Source organism: Eublepharis macularius, chromosome 2 (genome assembly GCF_028583425.1).
Source record: "Eublepharis macularius isolate TG4126 chromosome 2, MPM_Emac_v1.0, whole genome shotgun sequence".
Taxonomy (NCBI): Eukaryota; Metazoa; Chordata; class Lepidosauria; order Squamata; family Eublepharidae; genus Eublepharis; species Eublepharis macularius.
In genome coordinates, this window is record NC_072791.1 from 229,272,316 (window position 1) to 229,293,961 (window position 21,646).

At 43.1% G+C, this 21,646-nt stretch overlaps 1 protein-coding gene across 1 annotated transcript in view; it reads left to right on the forward strand.

Moving 5' to 3' along the window:
* Window positions 1-21,043, forward strand: part of DYTN (dystrotelin) — a 42,967-nt gene extending 21,924 nt beyond the window's left edge. Inside the window, exons 8-14 of the mRNA XM_054970137.1 lie at window positions 178-289; window positions 3,239-3,384; window positions 7,445-7,616; window positions 9,165-9,235; window positions 11,574-11,760; window positions 18,293-18,746; window positions 20,059-21,043. Of these exons, the coding sequence (XP_054826112.1) occupies window positions 178-289; window positions 3,239-3,384; window positions 7,445-7,616; window positions 9,165-9,235; window positions 11,574-11,760; window positions 18,293-18,746; window positions 20,059-20,210 (1,294 nt within the window). The 3' untranslated portion in view covers window positions 20,211-21,043. The remainder of the gene's footprint in view (window positions 1-177; window positions 290-3,238; window positions 3,385-7,444; window positions 7,617-9,164; window positions 9,236-11,573; window positions 11,761-18,292; window positions 18,747-20,058) is intronic.
* Window positions 21,044-21,646: the final 603 nt, after the last annotated feature.

Below are 21,646 nucleotides of genomic sequence, written 5' to 3' on the forward strand. Positions count from 1 at the left end.
CATTTTTTTAAAGTTGTAAAACTAATCCAGAGTTTCAGCCAACAGGCAATTACCACAACCAGCTTTCCCTTGTTCACTCTGAGAGCCCACAGTACTTGTTCTGGGAGTGGAAACTTCGTTAATTTTAAACTACGACTAGTGAATTTGATCCTTGTTGGACTTTCTTTCCCTGGCCAGGTATCAGTGTCTGAAGTGCCTGAACGTTGACATTTGCCAGGTCTGTTTCTTCACTGGACAAAGCAGCAAACCCCACAAGGAGTCTCACCCTGTGATGGAACACTGTTTGCCGGTAACTCACGGATCTGTCTTTGCTTGCTTAGCTTTCGATGGGGAAATCAGTGAGTTTGCTTTCAGCTGGAGGGAATTCCGTTGTACATGCGAACATACCAACTTACATCTCAGTGTGCTAGAGTCAGTTCTCTGGAAATACAAGGACTGCATTTTCCCTCCTATTATTCTGCATCCACCCTCTGATTTGGAACAACTGCTTAGGAGCCATGCTGTGAGCAGCACGGACAGGCCAGGAATGAACTTCGATGCTCTGATCCTGAACGTATGTTCTGTTAAGATCCATGGGCCAGGCGGATCCCATAAGGAAGATCCATTTGCAGAAGCCAAGTTGCCACATGCATAGAAGGCGCACATCTGAATTAGCTGGATGTGTAGCCCCATTTGTGGCCATTTTTGTCTAACTTGGACTTGAATTTGAGCCAGTGTGTCTAGTAGAGAAAAGAGAAAAAAATTTAAGAAGTATAAGCAGGGATTTTTTTCAGCAGGAACGTGGTGGAACGGAGTTCCGGAACCTCTTGAAAATGGTCACATGGCTGGTGGCCCCACCCCCTGATCTCCAGACAGAGGGGAGTTGAGATTGCCCTCCGCACCGCTCAGCAGCACGGAGGGCAATCTCAACTCCCCCCAGTCTGGAGATCAGGGTGCGGGGCCACCAGCCATGTGACCATTTTCTCCAAGGGCAACCCACTGAGTTCCACCACCTCTTTTCCCAGAAAAAAAGCCCTGAGTATAAGCATCATACTCCTTTATTATGGAGGCACCTAGCAGTAGTTGAATTTTTGCTAATTACAAAAATGTTTACCTTTTCTTTATAGGCCTTTATTGTCTGGTAGCATTCAGGTTTGGTTTGGGGTTTTTGGAAATGCAATTGCTGTCAAGTAATGGCACATAAATTTATCACATACTGTGCTTGCCTGGTGGATAGCAAAGACCTCCCCCCCCCCAAATTATGTTCATTTCTTTAAACAAACATCCATGCAATATTTAGGAGTCAGTGTGACCCCTGTTCTACCTAGAAGAGCACAAAATATGATCAAGGACAAAATAAAATATAAAATACAAAATTTCCATCTGCACAGGAGAAGACAGAGATTACATGGACTCATTTTCTCCTCTCTTTTGCATTTCGCTGCTGCAGCCCAAAACAGGTTTATTAGTCTGAGATTTGAAGAGACAAACTGGTAGCATTTGACCCCAGAATGTTTAACATTTTTTCTGAGCGACCCTTGATGAGCATTCCAACTGGAAATTGGTACCTTTCATTAAAAAAACATTGATACGTCTACAAGTTTGCAAATGGTAGGCCCAGATATATCCATTGGGATTCCCCCCCTCCCCTGAGATAGCCATCATTAGCTCATCATATCCTGGATTAAGGACGAGTTGTTTAAGCTCTTGCATTGGGCCGTTTCCACACGCTCTTAACGAGACAGCCCACTCACTGATCTCTGTCTTTTTTTTTCACTCGCTCCATACATCTCTGATTTCAAAGTGGAAGCAGGTAGTTTGGCTTCCTTTTCTTCGGCGTCTTTTAGCTGGTGCCGTAAAGTGCAGGAAATTGCAATCTCAGAAAAAACGCAGAAAAAAAAGGGAGCCAAAGTGCCTGCTTCCACTTTGAAATTGGAGGCATATGGAGTGAGTGGGGGAAAAGCCAGAGATCAGTGAGTGGCCGTCTCTCTAAGAGCTGTTGCCAGTCAGTGTGAGCAATACTGAGCTAGAAGGAGCAATGGTTTAACTTGCTATAAGGTTGACTAGCTATGGCAGATAGATCCCTGTACCACTGCAGCAAGAATCCAGGCTCTTGGTTAAATGGTTTTATTCAGAAATCAGATCATTTCCACAGATATGTCCATAGGGTTACTCAGAAGCAAGGCTAGCAACTAAGCAGTAGAAAACAAGTTGACAGGAATGGTAACACATGGGAAACCCTTCCTCTTAACTTACACATTTACTCCTCCCCCCTCCCTTCAGCAACACAGGGCTTTTGGCGCGAACGCGTCCTGAGAACGTCTCACATATTTGCACTATCAAGTCTAGACACTGAGAAAGCATAAGATCAAAGCTGAAACATAGCAGCGCATGGGAGTGAGCAGTGTACAAGGTCAGAAGCACTGAGAGCTTCTACAGTCCGTTAGATAAGACACCTGCAAATTCAATAAGCCTGTGAAAGCAAACCAGTTATGGCATTGGCAATATGACATCAGGTTATAGCATGAAGCACTGGTTCGGAACAAAGGTCAGTATCTGTCAGGCTATGGGTGACAGGATACAGCAGACAGATCTCTGGGCCATTGCATCAAGACACAGGTGCCTGGTTAAATGACTTTTTTATTCAGAAATCAGATCATTTCCATATACAGGTCCACAGCTTACTTAGAAACAAGAAAGCTTCTAGGCAGTACAGTTTCCTTAAAAGGAATGGAGGCTTGAGGAACGTATAGGTCTAAATACTCAAACATTCCCATCTTCCCTTTCCCACAAGTTTGAGTGGGAAGAAGTCTGGGAATCTCTGCTAGAGTTTATACTAGAGCTAGACAAGACAGAGAGAGGCATAAATAACAGAGATGGTAACATTTCAGGTAGTCCAAGGTCATTTCGGTGAGCTTCAAAGAAAGACACAGATTACGCAGCTGAGTCCTCAGGCAGGGAGGAAGAGAAACGAAAGTGATGCACACGCAGCATCCACAATACAAAATCAAACCATAGCATTGACAATTAGCATCCCCTAGAACAATGACATGGACGGAGGGGTACAGACATACATGACAGTGTCAAGCATGAAACAATGGTTATGAACTGACAACAGGTCAGCATCAAGCATGACACATGATTCAGAACACCAGGTCAAGCATGGCATGGATGAGGCACAGACATGACATAAGGCAGCTTCATGTGTTGACCATCTTTACACCCAGCATCCTTTTCCACTAATGTCTCGTTTTGGCAGGTTTCAGCTAAGGAAAATGCAAAGCTGTTTTTTCGCACCATTCGAAACAACCTGTTTCAGCGGCACTGCAAAAGGAAAGAAGCGCAGAGAAGAAAGGCCTTGATGATGATGGGAGAAGGAGGCTTCTCTTCCCGCGCCTCAGCACTGTGAGCAGATCATTGTATGCTGGCCGTTGTCGCTCAGCCCTGGCATGTGCTTTATTAGGAACTGTGGGTAAAGATTCTAGAATGCTGGATCAGCCTGGTTGCAGCAAGCTCTTTGCTCCACTCACCTTTTTTTTTAATGGGGTCGCCCTGAGTCTGCTCTGCTGTACCTCCTGTGAACTGCTGCAACTCTTCGGGGTCCTGTTTTTTTCAAGCAAAACACTGAGCTTCCTTAAGGAAGCATCTGTATTTTACGCCACCAGTGACAATGTAACTGACAGTGGAATCCTAAGGGTGCTTTCCTGGGTGCAATCCCCATTGAATAAACCCACATAGGATTCTGAGTATACTTGCTTAGGATTGCTCTCTCTATGTAGATTGCTCCCTCATTCCCAAACCCTTTATTTTTAGAGCTACTGTCTTTTCTCTCCTTTCTTTTTTCTTTCTGTTGTTTGGTCTATGTCCATGTGAACCGAAAGACTATTTCAGACCAGCGAGGGATAAAGAAATGAAATGAAAAATCTCATGAAACTAGGGATGTATTTGCCCCAGAGTCTGAAGCCCACAGATACTTTCCTGCCTACCCCAGTCCACTCCCTTTGCAGCTCACATCTGCATGAAATGCTCCTGGAGGACAGGGGAAACTGAGGAACAGCATGAGAGAGTCTGAAGCAGGAAAGGGAAAATCAGCCTGGATTGGACCCAAAGTAACTTGATTGTGTCCTTTTAAATAACCCTGTGTAATGTAAAATGACTTTGAATCAGAAAAGCGGAGATTACTTGTAAACCATTAAAAGCATCCTCAGGTAGAGGATAAAGCCCAGTAGTGCTGAAGGAGAGTTCTGCAGACACCCTGGATGGCCAAAAAAACAAATAAGTGGGTACTAGAGCTGATCAAGCCTGAATTCTCCCTAGAAGCTAAAATGACAAGACTGAGTCTATCGTACTTCGGTCACATCACGAGAAGACAAGGTTCTCTGGAAAAGTCAATAATGTTAGGAGAAGTAGAAGGCAATAAGAAAAAAGGAAGACCTAAAATGAGGTGGCTTGATTCAATTAAAAAAGCCACGGCCTCCAGTTTGCAGGTTCTGGGCAAGTCTGTTAATGATAGGACATTTTGGAGGTCTTTTATTCATAGGGTCGCCATAGGTAGGAGGCGACTTGACAGCACGTAACACACGCAGTATAAAAAGGTAGTGGCCAGAAGAAAATATGGTGATTTCCTTTAGGGAAAAAGAACACTCACTGCATTTGTAAGGTCACTAGTTGTTGCCATAACAATAACATTTTATTGGCCGAATCCACATTACCTCCGCGCGGCGCTAAATGTCCGCGAAACACCCGGAAGTATAGCGTCTTTCAAGCGCGATTTCTGAAATCGCGCTTGAAAGACTCTATACTTCCGGGTGTTTCGCGGACATTTAGCGCAACACCGGGACGCGCGAAGGTAATGTGTCTCTTTGCAAAGCATCAAACTGCCCGGTAGTTTATGATTTCAGATTAGAAGACAGAGTAACATTGAATTTCAGTCTCTCTTGGGACTTTTGGAGCCTGCTGACGAGCAACACTGGAGTCATCCTCCAAATGTTCAAAGTGGAGGAAGACGCCATTCAGTTAGCAGCAGGTTGACCTTAATTTCAGGCTTGCAGCCTCATGATCTACATTTTCATAATGGGGTCCTTTAGAGTCTTGAGCTGCTTGCTCTTTGTCTGACCCCATCCTGTTTATGTACTGTTTGATAATTAAGTTTATGAACTGAACAAGGCCATTAACAAAACAAGGCCATTAACAAAACAAGCTCTCCAACTTACCATGGGTGAAATTATCCTCTGCAAAGGGCCAGCACAACTCTTTGTTCCCTTTTGATTTTGTTTCAGTTTTCAAGTGAAGTTCAGATTATGCTGAAATAATAGGTTGCCTTCAGATTGACTTGTACAGGACGATATTATAACCCTTAAGAAACATATGTATTGTGTTATTTGTTCATGAATTTGTGTGGTGGTGGTGGGGAGTTCCTTTCCCGTTGGGTACCCCCTTGGGTAATGGTTTTATGGCCTGGCCTGGATGGCCCAGGCTAGGCCAATCTTGTCCGATCTTGGAAGACAAGCAAGGTCTGCCCTGGTTGGTACTTGGATGGGAGACCACCAAGGAAGTCCAGGGTCTCTCTGGTCGTCTATTGCCTTGAAAACCCGGCAGGGTTGCCATAAATCAGCTGCGAATGGATGGCACTTTACATACACACAACGGTTTTATACATTTTGTTCTTGTTTTACTTCTTTTACCCCTTTATCCTTCCCTCCCCCTTTTCCTTCTTCCTGAGCTTTCTGTTCCCTTCCACCCTTCTCATTTCTCCACACCCCTTTCACGCGTCACACCCCCTTCCTAACACGGCACTCTTGTTCCAAGACTCCCTGTGGTAGATTTTTCTACAAACTGGGACTTCCCCACATATGCAGAACTCTCCTCACCCTTCCTGCTTGGTCCATTTGCATAGGATTTGCTCTCTGAACTACTGATGAACTGTTTTCTGAATTGCTCCCTCACCCCACCCTGTCGATGTTTTATAATTTCAAAATAGTACTTCCAAGTAATAGAGTCTAACAAAAATTGGCATTTTATTTATTTATTTATTAAAAACATTTATATGCACCCTTCTCTTCCAAAATAGGTGGCAAAGAGCAGATAATTAAAATGCATATATAAATGCAATAAAAACAGAGAGATATAAACAAACAGACAATCAGGGCACAGGGCCAATAAGAGTTTCCTGGGGGTACACCAGACGAAACAAAGACATTATCTCCTGCTGGCAAAAGACAATGACACAGAGAGAGAGACAGGCGAATCTCCCTGGGGAAGGGAGTTCCAAAGTTTCAGCACCATGACTGAGAAGGCCCTTTCTCAGGTAGCCCCCCCCCCTCTAGCCTCAGCTGTCAAAGGCACCCAAAGCAAGGCCTTTGAAGATGACCAGAGTTGACGCGTAGGTCCATAATGGAGGAGGTGGTTCTTAAGGTATGCTGGTCCCAAGTTGCATAAGGCTTTAAAGATCAATGCCAGCACCTTGAACACTGCCTGGAAGCCAACTAGAGTCCCTATAACCCACTCTACTCAACATTCTGGCTGCAGCATTCTACACCAACTGGAGTTTCCAGACAGTTTTCAATGGCAGCCCCATATAGAGTGCATTGCGGTAATCTAACCTGGATGTTTCCAGGGCATGCACCACAGTGGCCAGATCTTTCCTGCCCAGGAAGGGCCATACCTGGCTCGCCAGCCAGAGCAGGTAAAAGGCACCCCGGCCACCGCTGCCACCTGTTTATCCAACAGGAGGCCTGGTTTAGAGAAGAAGTGGGAGGGATCTACTGCTGTGTGTAAACAAGGCTCCCCTCCCCCAGTTTTCTTTCCCCTGAACTTCCTGTCTGCTGCCAAAGAGTTATTTGCCTCCGAATGGCTTATGTTGCCTGAACACCAGAAGCCTGCTCCAGTGTTTTCCCAGGTTCAGTTTAAGCCTTTGGCTAGGAACTTTTAAAAACGATTTGAGATGTGTACAAGGTCTCAGTTGTGATAAGTGTACATTTTGATATCCACCCTGCCCCCCGAACTGCTGGCACCATCCTTAGAAACATAGAATCACAGGGTTGGAAGGGACCTCTAGGGTCATCTAGTCCAACTTCCTGCACAACGCAGGAAATTCACAACTACTTCCCTCCACACCCCCAGTGACGCCTGCTCCATGCCCAGAAGATGGCAAAACACTTCCAGGATCCCTAGCCAAATTGGCCTGGGGAAAATTGCTACCTGTCTCCAAGGTGGCGATTGGCCTTACCCTGGGCATATAAGAAGGGGCTGCAAGAACTAAGCACTGATGTAACCCTTGCTTTTTGTGACATTCCCTCTATGCCACATTTGAGCAGAGGGGGCAGACTGCTGTCGTCTTGTTCATTTGAATCCAGGCCACAATATTTTTGAGCTTACTTAGTGTGGTTTGATCTGGGAAGGGATGAGTGGAGGGGTTCACTGTTTGACGATCCCTTACCTCCTCCTTTTCCTTTCTTTCTGGCAGACCCTCCTCTGCTGCTCTCATCTCTTCCAAACAGCCGGCACACCCTAATGCTTTCCTCTCAGTGAATAGATTAGACCTACCAACAAGCAGAAACTTAGGTGTTAAGGTGTTCCAGGCACAGCAGATGGAACACCACAACAGACCGCAGAGTCAAGAAGACACATCCAGACAGGTAATGAATGCAGCGGTGGACCTCCCCTAAGCAGTGTCAGAGGGCTGGACGTAAAAGCCGGTGAAGGATTCTTCATCGTCAGGTCTTCTGTACAGTCCTATGTGTGTCTGCACAGAAGACACTCGATGAAGTTCCCATGTTTGCCTGCATAGAAGAACACTCAATGAGCAACAGTTACAGATAAGTGCTTCCCTGTTTTTCTGTGTCTCAGCTGCCAACAGTCATCCTGAAAGCATCTTGAAAAAATGACTAATACAAGGACTGGCTGGGAGATGCTGAGAACCATCACCTTCCAAGGCATCTTGTGATTTTACGCTGCCAGGATGTGTGTTGCACATCAGCACTTGCCTCAAAAATATTCTGTCCCTCATGGGCTGATCAGTTTGCTGGACCCTCAAAACACACAAAATGGTTGCCATTCTCAAGTCACATGGAGCACCCAAGGAAGTCAGTGGCGATCAAAGAGAATTCTCAGCGTGTGCCCCTCTCTCAGTGGAGGCGTTACCTTTTGTTGAAAGTGTCTTGCCTGAATACTTCCAAAAGCTGAGACCTGGCACAGGGACTGAACCGCATGCTGACTTCTGAGGCCTGTGTCTGTATTCCACAGGCCACCATAACGCTGTCCAAACATTAGCTAGTCTTTGGGGAGGGAGTAATTTTAAACAGAAATTCAACTAAAGAAATGAATGACAATTGTAAATTATCTCCTGGGAGTGTGGTTGAACACTTACGCATTTGAGATATGTCTACACATCAGTGTGACTTAAAATGGAGAATAGATAAGGAAATCTTAAAACTATGTCCAGTTTAGAAATATCTGTGGAAACTCAAATAAAGCATTTTTGTCCTTGTGCATAGCAAAGATCAGTATGTGATCAGAGGGATACGAGAGGTATAATGAAGAAAAGGGTTTTAGACGTCCAAGAGTCGTCAACATGCCTTGTAATTACCAAGTTCAGAATTGATACAGGATATTCATAGGAGGTCTGATGATATTCAGTCAAAGTTCCAGGATATTTTGAAAGATAGTAGGCATCTTGTGTGACACTTGTTCAAATCTGGATTGCTAGACATTTTAAAAAGTAGGATCTACTCAAAAAAGTCGGTAGGATCCCACCCAAAGTGTTTTTTCTTTGACTTTTGCTGCCCACCTCACATGTCCTTTGGCGCAGCTTTTGACAGAACTTTTCTGGACAGCCACAGTCACCAAATGCTACGCAGTATTCTGTTCTCAGCACTTGTGCACATTGAGTTGGGTCCAGAATAATTTTTCCAATGCCAGATTAGAACTTCCCTGACTCACCCCTTCCTCTGCAGCCCTCTTGTCTCCACAAAATGCAGAGCCTGGGGGATAGGGGATGTGGAGGAATTGGATGAGGGAGGTCAGGCAGGCAGCTGCCAATTTAGTCTGGATCCAACCCATTGAGTAGAGTAAATATATTCTCTAGCCTGCTGAGCAGCAAAATGTATCCTTTCACCAATTCTGTGTGTCTGCTGAGTTCCTCACCTGGAGAACACTGAGTGTGTTTCCTTCTTCTTTTCCTCCAGGTACTTTCTTCCATTAAGGGTGAATTGGTTAAAACCCAGGAATCTGTCAAGGCCCTGTGCAGAGAGAGCAGGTGCGTATGAATGCATTTGTAGCCTTGGATCCAGAGGAGTTAGCCGTGTTAGTCTGTAGTCGCAAAATAGTAAAGTCCATTAGCACTTTTAAGACTAACCAACTTTATTGTAGCGTAAGCTTCAAAGAGCCGCAGCTCTTCGTCAAATGCAGCATCAGCTTTCAAGAGCCACAGCTCACTTCGTCAGATACATCATCAGCTCTCTTTGTCAGATATATCATCAGCTTTTGAGAACCACAGATGCATCTAACAAAGAGAGCTGTGGTTCTCGAAAGCTGACAATGCAACTAACAAAGAGAGCTGTGGTTCTCGAAAGCTGACAATGCATCTGATGAAGAAAGCTGTGGCTCTCAGAAGCTTATGCTACAATAAAGTTGGTTAGTCTTAAAGGTGCTACTGGACTCTTTACTAATTTGTAGCCTTGGTGAGTTGTGCAACATGTGTTTGACAATAGTTCTCAGCTATAGAAAAACACTCCATGCCACTAGTGCACTCAATCAGTGACTTGTTTCTCTAATGTTAGTATTTATCTCTGCATCTGTCTTGGCAGTACAAGAGAAAGTGGCATAGACACCAGCCTGGTGGAGGAGGAGGTGTTGCACTCATCAGTCAGATTCTGCTGCTAGATTAGAGAAGTGAGTGATGGTTTTGCTCATAGTCTGCCTTGAATAACTAGGATATACAGAGTCTCTCCTTTTTTCCACTTATGTGTAGTGTGGTACTTTGATTGCAATCAGAAGAGTAATAGCAAGAGCTTTTGTGGCCAGAGAAAAGGTGCACAGAAGTCCCTTAGGAAAGCTATATGGGACAGCAGGCATATTTATCTTGCCTTGGTGCAGGCTAGAAAAAAGAAAGTCAGTGCCCAGGGTTCACATGCAGCAGGCTCACCATCAGGGTCTGGCCAGAGTAAACCAAGAGTCGCTCTGTTTTGGTTTCCACTGTGGAAACCCCCTTCTAGCTGCATGCTGTTGGTTCAAGCCAGCAGAGAGAACCAAATGCAGGCTGCTGGTAGCAAGTCCTATTGAGCGCAGTGGGTACCTCTGACTAAAGAAGTCAGGTTTCACCATCTGTGTGTTTACTTAGGAGACAGTTGGATGGGATGAAGCCAACTTCCTTATTTATTTAGTTATTGAGGAGATTTCTGTTTCTATGCTACTTCACCAAGGTCCTTGCTTACCTCTGTGCTTCTCTTTACTGGCCCCAGAAAGCCATTAAGCCCAGTGTCTAAAATTTCCTAACTGTGCTACTGGCAGTCATAGGAAGTGCTTTATCCCTAACCGTCAGTCCTCCAAAAAATCCTATTTCAGAATGGAGTGGAAGAGAAATTAAGCTGATCAAGATCAAATATATGTTCAGTTTCATTTAATTCAAACTCTGAATTACTTTTTCATATACAGATTTTGAATTTAGATGTCAAAGCTTAGAACTCAAATTGAGTAACTATTTTCATGGGGTTTTATGCTGTAGATTACAGTTTATTCAGGTTTTATGCTGTAGATTTTAGGCTATAGATTACAGTTTACTTGGTGAGATACATGCGCAGCTGTTTTTAGTGGTTTGTTGATTTTATATTTTATGCTGCCAAAGTTATTATTATGTATTTTATATGTTGTGATCTGCTCTGAGCCTACTTGCGGGAAGAGTGGAATATAAATTTAATTAAATAAATAAATAATAAATTTTATAAATGAAGCCAGTCATCTAAATCAAAAAAACATATTCTGAAAAGCATAACTGTGACATTCATTCTATTTTTGATCAATACAGTTTCAATGCAGGTTTATTAATAAGGATATGACAAACAGTTTCCAGTTAATCCAGAAATATATTTATATACGTGAATGGTAAAGTCACGAAGTCTATTTTAATAATCTTCTTTGTTGTATTTTAGATTTCTTACCCAAATTATCCTAAAGAGTTCTGGGTGGGAAATGTCATTTCAGACAAATGAAAAGAATATGTGTGACAAGATTTGCAATAATACATAATGCTATGTGTTGAGAAGGGATGAAAAGTAGCCTGTTAAAGTGGGGAGCTGAGAGATTCATGGGTGGGGGGGGACCCATTCTCCCCTCCTCCAGCCTCCAGCTGCTCCCAGACAGCTTGGGCTTTTGTTCCTCCTTCCCGCCTGCCTCCAGCACTGCTGTCTCGGTGGCCAGGGGGCCGTGGCGACTCCATGTTCCACCCCCCACTTGCCACCCATCTTCTCTCTGAAGGTAAGGGGCACACCAGGTGAGGCCTACTAGGAAGCAGGGCACTGTCAGTCAGGTTCATATGGGAACATGCAGTTCTTTAGATGCGTATGAAAGCTTTCTACTATTTCCCCTCGTTTTGTAAGGGCCCTGTGCTGTTTTGTTGCCCTCAGATACTTGAGGACACAACTGAACAAGAGGAAGGGCGAAGTCCGGCTGCTTCACTCTGCTCAAGAAGATGGAAACCGTAGACTAGAAGCAAAGATCCATGACCTAATCGCAAGCCAGGAGTATCTTGTGGTGGAGCTGCAGAAAGTGAAGCAGGGAATTAAGGTACAGCAGGACCTTTGCCTGGCCAGGGAGGGGAAATTGTTTTCATAAGGAAAAAACAGTGTTAGGTGGGAAATCCTACTAGAATAGCTTAGTAAGGAAACACTCTGCTATTAACAATGGAAGATAAATAGCATATTCCCTATCAAACTCTAGTTCTTGACCTATGAAGTTTCAAGTGGTGTGCTGTTGAAAATTTGCAGAAGATTCTTTTACCTAAGAACATGAAAAGCCACTATCAGTCTGGGGAAAAAATACAAAAGGGACCAATAGTCCGACAGGACCATGTCATTATCACACATTACGATTCCCAACCTGTGGCAAAACAGTTTGAAAAAGAACTTCCAAACCCTGGAATAAGAAAATCTCTATTTATAAAGACAAGTGTCCTGACTGACTCATCAATGCCCAGCCCAAACCCCTGAATCTAGAAACATGAAATTTGGGGAGAACATTCCTTTCCTGATATAAACACCCATTAAGAAGAGATTTTAAGAAATTCACCCCCTAAAGGGGTAAAAAGGGGTAAAATGTGTTTTCCCAAAGGGATACAGCTTCCCTGTGTGGCTGGCAGACTGCTACCTGCTTGCACCCCCACCCACTGCCAGCTCGGCCACTCTTCCCTGATTGGGCCAGCCTTTCAAGGTCATTTGCATATGCGGGCTGATTGGGGCTCACAACATTCCACACCTCATCCCCTGCCCCCTAGAGACAGTTGGAACACAGAGGTCATTTGCATATGCGGCCTGATTGGTCCTCGTTCTAAACATTCTGCAGTTGCAATTGGGAGTCATTGAATGTGTCCGGAGGTCAAATGCACCCCCCAGTCTTCTTCTCAAAGTTCACTCGGGTTGCCAATCTCCCTATGGGGCCTGCCTTTCCTGTGTGGCTGGCAGGCTCCTGCCTGCTTTCACCGCCCTCTCTCTGATTGGTCAGCTGTTGAGTAGTTAAATACTGTAGCGAAGCATGGGTATCAAGCTAGTCAGTTATATGTATCAGTGGGTAGCCGTGTTGGTCTGTAGCAGAAGAGCAAGATTTGGGTCCAGGAGCAAGATGCTGCTGGACCCGAATCTTTCAGTTATATGTATACTGCCTTGCCAAGTTTGTATAATAAATTGATATTGCAAAATGATAGTCTACTTTCATTTCTGTCTTTTTAGTTTTTAAAACAATAGTCTTATTTATTATAGTCCCTTTTATCAGCACTCAGTAAATTGGCTGTGTGGGGCAGGAAAGCAAGCTAGCCTGTACTGCTTTGTCTACATGAGTCATCTGTTCTGGGCATCAAGCAATTTTATATCTATAACCTGATTTTTCTTAGCTAAAGACACTGAAAATTATTTCCAAGCCAATTACATCTAGAGCTATTATCATCTTCACATTTTATGAGCTTTGTGGGAGTTGTGAGTTCAAGCTCAAATTGCAATAATTAATGAAATGGTACTCAAAATTAGAGAAATAGAGCTAAGTAAAGGACGTCACCCTTCAAGACCATGCAAAGCAAGCAAGCAAATGGCCAAAAAACCCTTCCTTTGAATCAGCCCCCCCCATCTCATCATTTATAAATCTGACTCAAATCCCAGTGAAAATCTCAACAAAACTTTAGACTCTTGCTATTCCATTAACAGCAGCTTTTAAAACCTATCCAACAAAACATGTATCTTTTTATGAAAAAAAATATGTATCTAATAGCCAAGTATGATCCTCATGAGAATTTTAAAAACTGTAAGTAAGACTTACACGTCTAAGGAAGAGGCAAACCTAGGGGTATTCTCAGGTTTGCAGGGAAATCCTTAACTTTTTATTTAATAGGGGGAGTTAAAATAAGCAAAATGAAACCAGCCATGTCTGTACATGCAAAGACGTTGCAACAAGAATGATATTGGATGCCATTTGAGGTTGCCTAGATACCTGAACTAGGGATGTGTAATTCAGTTTGGGAATATTTGGATATATACTTGCAAAATATACATTTGGAATTATTTGAGTACCCAGCATACATGGATATATTCAGATAAACCAATATTTACATTACCAAATTATACGAATCTATTGGAAATTAGAAAAGGTCCTTAAGAATAAGGGGACTAAAATCAAGAAATCCACACGATGGTATTCCCCATTACTATGTAGTGATGTGAATGTTGAACAATGAAGAAAGCTGACAGGAAGAAAATTCATTAATTTGAAATATGGTGCTAGAGGAGAGTTTTGCGGATACCATGGATGGCAAAAATGACAATTAAGTGTGTTCTAGATCAAATCAAGCCTGAATTCTCCCTAGAAGGTAAAATGACTAAACTGAGGCTGTCATGAGAAGACAGGACTAAGTAGAAAAGTCCAAAATGCTAAGAAAAGTTGACGGCAGTAAGAAAAGAGGAAGACCCCAAATGAGCTGGCTTAACTCAATAAAGGATGCCACTTCCTCCGGTTTGCAAGATCTGAGCAATTCTGCAAACGACAGAACATTTTGGAGGTCTCTCATACCTGGGAATTGCATTTTAAAAGTTTCCGCAGCTTGCCCCACCCCTGCTTTCTAGGCACTTCCCAGGCAACAGGAGGAGTCAGCAGCATTACTCTGTGTGTGTGTCTGGGGCAGTGTTGCTTGCTTGCCATATGCCATTGCCAGGTCTGGCTGCTGGTTTGGCATCATTGGCTTGCTATGTTGGATGCTAGCATTCTCTACTGTGATTTTGGTTCTGTTGGGCCTGCATTGGCCCTGGGTTCTGCTTGGCACCTTTGAGTGGCATTGGTTCTATTGGGCTTGTAACAGTGTCCCTTGCTTCAGTTTGGTTCTGGTGGGATTCTCTGGTTTGACGTTGGTTCTATTGGGCTTTGTTGGTTATCATAGAATCACAGAATCATAGAGTTGGAAGGGGCCATACAGACCATCTAGTCCAACCCCCTGCCCAGTGCAGGATCAGCCTAAAGCATTCTGTTGCTTTGGAAAATGTTTGGTCATTGGTTGCTGCTGTGTGTTTGGCTAAGGCTTCCTGCAGAAAGCCTTGAATTTTCCTCCATAGGAAACAATGGAGAGTGGCTGGGAGCAGCTTGTTCAGAGGCCTGTAAAATTGCATCCTTTGGTCCAATTCACTTAAAACATGGGCAGGGCAAGGTTCCCTGCAGTTTGGTGTAGTTTTCTTGAAAAAAATGTCTCCTCTAGCCCCCTGGAAATATTTCCCCATCGGGAGAAATGGAGCCGAATATATTTGGAATTCCAAACAAAACCTAAATCCAAATTCTATATTGGTATTTTTGGAACTGAATATTAGAAATACCAAATATGTATGGTATTCTGAATAGCCAAGTCTGAATAATACATTTTTTTTTTAGTGCTGCACACCGCTAGTCTCAACATAACACTGACACCTCTGATACCATTTATGCTTCAGAGTACCGTAGGTAGAATTTCATGCCCTCTCCATGCTTTGCCTGAGCCACCTGGCACCTGTGCTTGGGACAGGGCACGCAGACCTAAAGCTTGTTCATGGAAGCACAACTTGAGGCAGCATCTTTGGCATTGTGCCATGGTGGAAATTACCGCAATGAAGAGAAGTTGGTAAGGGGGGGGGCACAGTTGCTGGTGCCAAAGCTGGCAAGCAAGGCAGAGCCAGTGTGTGAAAGCAGGGACAGAATGAGATTTAGCTTCCTCCATGAGTTCTCACAAATCTCCCTGCTGTATAATCCAGTTAGAAAAAGACAGATAAAGTGAACACAGTGAGGGAATGTAGGCCAGGATCCTGAAGGACTGCAAAACTTCTTCCACGGAGAATGTCCCTCTCAAACAACAGCATCCTTCTCTCTTCAGGCAGACTGCTTTTGAAACTGAGCAGGATTTCAAGTTGGGCTCAGCTGTCCAAATGAGAAATTCCCCGGGGCTAGCACAAAACCCTTTGCTTGGACCTAAACAGCTTTAGATCCCATCTGCCATTTCTATTTGGGTAGCAATGGTCAAGAGTTTGTTTTGCTGAGCAGTGAAACAAATTCAAGGAAGGGGAAATGGAAAAAAAACCTAATTCAGGATAACTCCAGGAGCAAGTGGGAAGGTTGACTATTTGGTGACTGTCTTCTAACACAGAAGGACAGCAAGTGTAGAACCGGGGCCCCCAATGTGGTGCCCATGGACCCCACAACTCCAAATGTTTTTCGAAAGTAGGTAGGGCCAAATGGGCCTTTTTGAGTGCCCAATGTCTATGGTATAATAACAACAGTGGCTTTATGTAAAGTATGTTACTTGTGCAAATAGATCAAGATGGGTAGTCGTGTTAGTCTGCTTGTAGCAGTAGAAAAGAGCAAGAGTCCAGTAGCACTTATAAGACTAACAAAATTTGTGGCAGGGGTATGAGCTTTCAGATCTGAAGAAGTGAGCTGTGGCTCACGAAAGCTCATACCCTACCACAAATTTTGTTAGTCTTATAGGTGCTACTGGACTCTTGCTCTTTTCCAGGGCTTTTTTTCTGGGAAAAGAGGTGGCGGAACTCAGTGGGTCGCCCTTGGAGAAAATGGTCACATGGCTGGTGGCCCCGCCCCCTGATCTCCAGACAGAGGGGAGTTGAGATTGCCCTCCACGCCTCTGGAGATCAGAGGGCAGGGCCACCAGCCATGTGACCATTTTCAAGAGGTTCCGGAACTCCGTTCCACCACGTTCCCGCTGAAAAAAAGCCCTGCTCTTTTCTACTTGTGTAAATACGCAGTGGGACTTTCTTCTGGCTGAACATGACGGGTCAGCCTGGCTGAATTGTTTAATGCACCTAACTGGAATATCTCTGAAGTCATCAGATCCTTCCAATTTGAATATATTTTTATAATTCAGGTGGACTTTGTGGGGGGGGGTTGTGTGTATGTTTTATAGGAGTTTTAATGAATAAAAAATAGCTGTTACATATATTTAAGATAGAAAATGCATATATGATATATTTTATCTCCCCTATGAAGCAAAACAATACTAATGTGTTGTTGGCAGAAGTTCTGCCCAAGCTTAGATTATGCATTTGAACATAAATGAATCAAATCCAATCAAACTGGCACGTCATTAAAGTAGGCACTGTAACTAATCCAACCAAGATAATTAATATCATTGAGAAGCAATGGTGGAAAGTGTTGTTGTATATTCTCTGACCTTTTGTTGATTTAATTTCAGTTGCATGAGGCCTGAAGCAGCAAGGAGAAAGGGAGAGAGGAGGGTATAAAGAGGGATATCTCCCTGAAAGGGAAACCATCTGGTCGAAAGAATTTGCCTATGTTCTTGCTGAACAGGATTGTCCCGACTGGCATTTCTGTACACAAAGTTTCTACTTTACAGTAATTATTGAATTGCCTTCATGACTTGGGAGGGGAGTCTCTCTGATGCTGTTTGCATCAGGTGGGCATTGTTAATAACATCAAATTCTGGTCACTTTTCAAAAAATAATTTATGTTCCTATCAAAGTCTGGCTAGAATCTCTTATTGTCCACATAAGTTAGTAGCCCTTCACCACCAACTGTGATTGTTACAAGAAATAGTGCAGGCTGAAAATGTCTGGGCTTATCTGAAGTGGAGAAGCCAGGAGAATTTTTTTTCCCTTTTCCTTTTGCATAAATGAGTTAGATGCCTACAAAATGAAGAAAGATACTGCCAGATGAGGGCTTCTTAGCAATATGTATACTTATTTTGTAAATATGCAAGAAAATATTTTTAAATGTGTTACTTTTAAAAGGCATCCTATTAAACAGAGCTTCTGTCTGAAATACCGGAGAGCTATTATCAGAGTGATGTGTAATCTCATTCCCTGACATTTTGTGGTTGGCTGTGTCTCCTGTGTTAGCCATTTTGTGGTTGCGCCTGCCACACCTTCTGCCAGAATTCGAAATATGCCCGCAGGTGCAAAAAGGTTGGTTTAGACAGTCTTAACACTACAAAATCCCAAACTGTGCAACATCTACAACTGAAGATAAATGGTATAAAGGTGTGGGAGTTTCATAAATCAAGAATTTGATTCCTGAGGGGGGCTTAATAGTTGATTCTTGAAACCATTTACTCACATATATTTTGAGACTGGAATGGAAACTGCTGAACAGGATTTGGAGGCCAATAAATGCTTTGCGGAGCACTTTGAACTATAGATCTGTGTGGTGGGGGGTCGTCAGGCTATATCATGATTTTTGTCAACAGCTGTGTTGCTTTTACCATTATTTCAACATTACTATAGTAGTGCTGTTGTATAGTTATTATTCAGTATGTTAAATTTCTCTTTTTTGTTTCCATACTCACAGTCAGTCTATCAATATGCTAACATTATGATACCAGGTGGAAGAATTCTTGGTTATTTGTCTTATGCTGAAGGCCAAACATAGTTTTCTGAGTTGCTGACAATTTTAAAGGAAGCCCATGTAAGGGTCACTAAGTAATACTCTACACTGGGAGTATTATTAATTCCCTTGCCATGGCCCAAATTTGGCTTCCATCTTTCTCTGTACCATTATTGGACCTCAGTGTGTTTGTGAATATTAGTCAATATTTTAATTAGCATTTTGTCTTTTCTTTATATCATGTTAGAATATTACTCAATGTACTGAGGAGTCCTTGAAAGAAAGAAGTTTCCTGAATGGACCTTGTTGCTCTCTGGTAAAGCCTTCTGGCACAGGGCACGCTGATGACAAGTCTTTGGATCCCACTTCTGCTTGTCCTGAACAAAAGTGGCTTTTAGGCCCACAGACTGGTTTGTTCACCAGGAACTCAGAATCACTGGAGATCCCACTAAGGAAAGAACTCTTCCAAAGTGCCACGCCTGAAGCCAACCATCATCGAAATCATGGGGTGAGAAGAGTTCCTCAAATGCCTGAAAGAAGCCACCCCAACCAAAGTCAGAGCATTAGCCATTGTTGTCCTACTGCACAACAGCCATTTCTTAGTGTGAAGGACATGGAAGAGGAGGAGGAGGAAGAGGAAGAAGAACTGCAACAGTTGATGATGAAGTTGAAAGAGGCCCTCTCTTTCCAAGCACAACCAGGTGAGAGTTCCCAGAGATCTGTGGGGCACCATAGAGCTTCATTTGGTAATATTTATTTTCCACACCTGCGCTCCTCTGGGATACACGTGCTCATAAAGAAACAGAGAGGATATCTAAGCATGTGCAGAATGTCTTACAGCCAGGACATTACACTGTTGGGATCAGGGGAAAGGAGAGTATTGCTTTCAGCCTCCTTTCTAATAGCTACTGTCCATTAAACATGATACTGGTCCAGATCATACTGGAAAATCCCCAAAGTCTGCAGTTTTGTAGCTTTCTCAAAGTGGACTCCAGGATGTATTTCAGATGAATTAGATGATGTGGTGCTCTGTGAAAGACTGGTCCATGAAGTTTCATTAACTGTAATCTATTTCAGTGTGCAAACTTTTTGAAGACTTTTGGGCTCTTGCAACATGCTCCAAAATAACTCCCCTCTCCCCTTTCGTCCTTAACTTCCAGTCTGATGAAAAGTTTTGGGGAACTCAAAAGGTTGTATTCACTATTTTGAGATTATTTTGGTTGGTCCTAAAAAAGGAAGTATTAATACAATGGTTGTTTGGGGGCTTCAAAGAGACAAAGTATGGTTTCTTGAAGTAGTTATGTCAGTTTTCATAGATGTGAATAGGTTACTCCTGGTAAATTGTCCTGGACAGACTTGATTGAAACAAACTGTAGCTGCTCAGGAAGGCTTGCTGTGGCACAGCTTCCATTTTATTCCAATGTAGCTCCCATGCTAGAATTTTCGTGCTGTGTTTTGTATGCTGTGTGTTCTAGTAGTCTGCACTGACAAATGATCTGAGGAAGGTGACTTTAATGTTAAGCATCGGAGCATGTTGACATTCCTTAGGAGTCCCGGAGTCAGTTTCAGCCTGGAGCCTGTTGCATTATGGCATTTGAAGTGTTGCTCTTGAACTGTGCTGTGTTCCATGGACAGGCCAGAATCCTTCCATGTCGTGGTTTTTCACTTTATTGCATCTGCTTAATTGACAGTGTGAGGTGTCTTCTATTCATTTACAGATGACTGTCAGTCGTTTTAAAAAATGCAGATGTCTTTCCTTTTCCTGACATCCAAATTACTTTCAAAAGGTGTCTGAAGGCGTCACAACATTCCTGATGCCACAGAGAGCTACAGCAGTCCACAATCGTTCCTATTCGTCCCTATGCTTTGAAACCCTCTCATTTATTTGATGTCCGCATCATACCAAATAATTTTATAATCACGGAACTAAAAATGCAGTGGTACAAGTCAGAATGCAGCCAGTTTGCTCAAATGTCTGTTGACTCTACAGATTCTTTCCCCCTTTCTTTTCAGGCCAGCATTCTGCTCTCGAGGAGGAATTCCTCTCCTCTGCTGAACATGTTTCCAAGTCCTTCTCCGATCTCATCCGCCAAGTAAGTCTGCCAGCTAGGAAATGCCCGAGTGCTGCTGGCACCGCTGCTTCCTTGCCTCAATGCTCATGGTAAAGAAACCCTGCAACATTCACACAGAGGCAGACTAGAGCGAACGGTGAGAGATCTCTGCTTCCAGAGCGCTGCGCTGCCTTAGAGACGAGTCCGTCATTCCTTTGGCCTCTCTGAAGCTGGTTTCTGCTTTTTTCCATAGAGCAGCCTCATTCAATCCTTTTTTATGATACGTTTTGAACACTTCTAGTAACAGGGAATTACGTGCCAATATCTTCAGGCTCCGTCCCAGCAAAGTTAAGCAGATTGCCCAGCATGGTGCTGTGGCCAGGGTGCTGGGCTTGGCCCAGAGAGCCTTGGGTTCACGTCTTCAGTTAAACATGTTGCTCGCTCCATTCCCTTGGAACTGTCCTCCTTTTGCAGCTCAGCCCAGCCTACTTCACAAGGCTGTTGTGAGACTAAAATGAAGTTACAAAGCTATTCACAATCTATTGAAGTGCCCAGTGCAAACAGTGAATAAATAGACATGCTACAAATTCTCATACAATCCTTCATAGTACCCTATATAAATAGCAATAATTTACATTTCAATAAACATTGAAATGGTCATTGTGAAGGGCTTATGTTTGCCTTGAACCTGTTTGTAGTTCTTAAGTAAATCTACATTAGAAGTTTTAAATCATGCAGTCAGGATGATTTTCCAAACAATTAATACTGTTGATTATAAACTGAATGTTTAATATTTCTGGAATTATTTGTTTTTTAATTTTAAAAACATGTGCTCAAGAACTGCATGTAGAAAATATTTTCACTTTTGGAATATTGCACAGATTAACTGGTAAATCACTCTATAAGTTAAAAAAAATACACTGAATTAAATAATATATTAGAATACATTTTGTGCATCCCATTATTTTCAAATTCTTGTTATCTGGTTCAGTGGCCCTTCTTTTGAAAAAGGGAGGGAGTAAATGGGCCAGTTTTGATAGTATGTCTCCATTACAAGCAGATTTTCCGTTCCCTCTTGTTCATTCCTGGCTTCTGGCAGGCTAATGGTTGAGACGAGCAATATGAGACTGGTTGCTGCAAATGACACACTGAAGGAGAAGCTCGTAGGATCTAGGACAGGGGTCTACAGAACCAAAGCCCTTTGGCTCCAGAACCAAATGGGGCTCCATACAGAACCAGTTATAAAAGAAAATGAAATAGTTTCATCAAGGTATTGAGGAAGGGGGTGAAGGGAATGGCAGACAAAGATTCTTATGGGTCTAAAGGGCTTCAAAGAGATGCTTTATAAAAAGAAGTGATATAGGGGAACGATTGCCACCAGTAATCCAAGTACAAACCATGCACAAATTTATACCAGTGCATGAAAACTATCATACAGGGTGCTTCTGTGTATATTTAGTGATCATTGTGAAACTCTGTATGTGCCACTTCCTAAATAAAGGATTTGTAGTAACCAGTCATAGATCCAGAGGTGTTAGCCATGTTAGTCT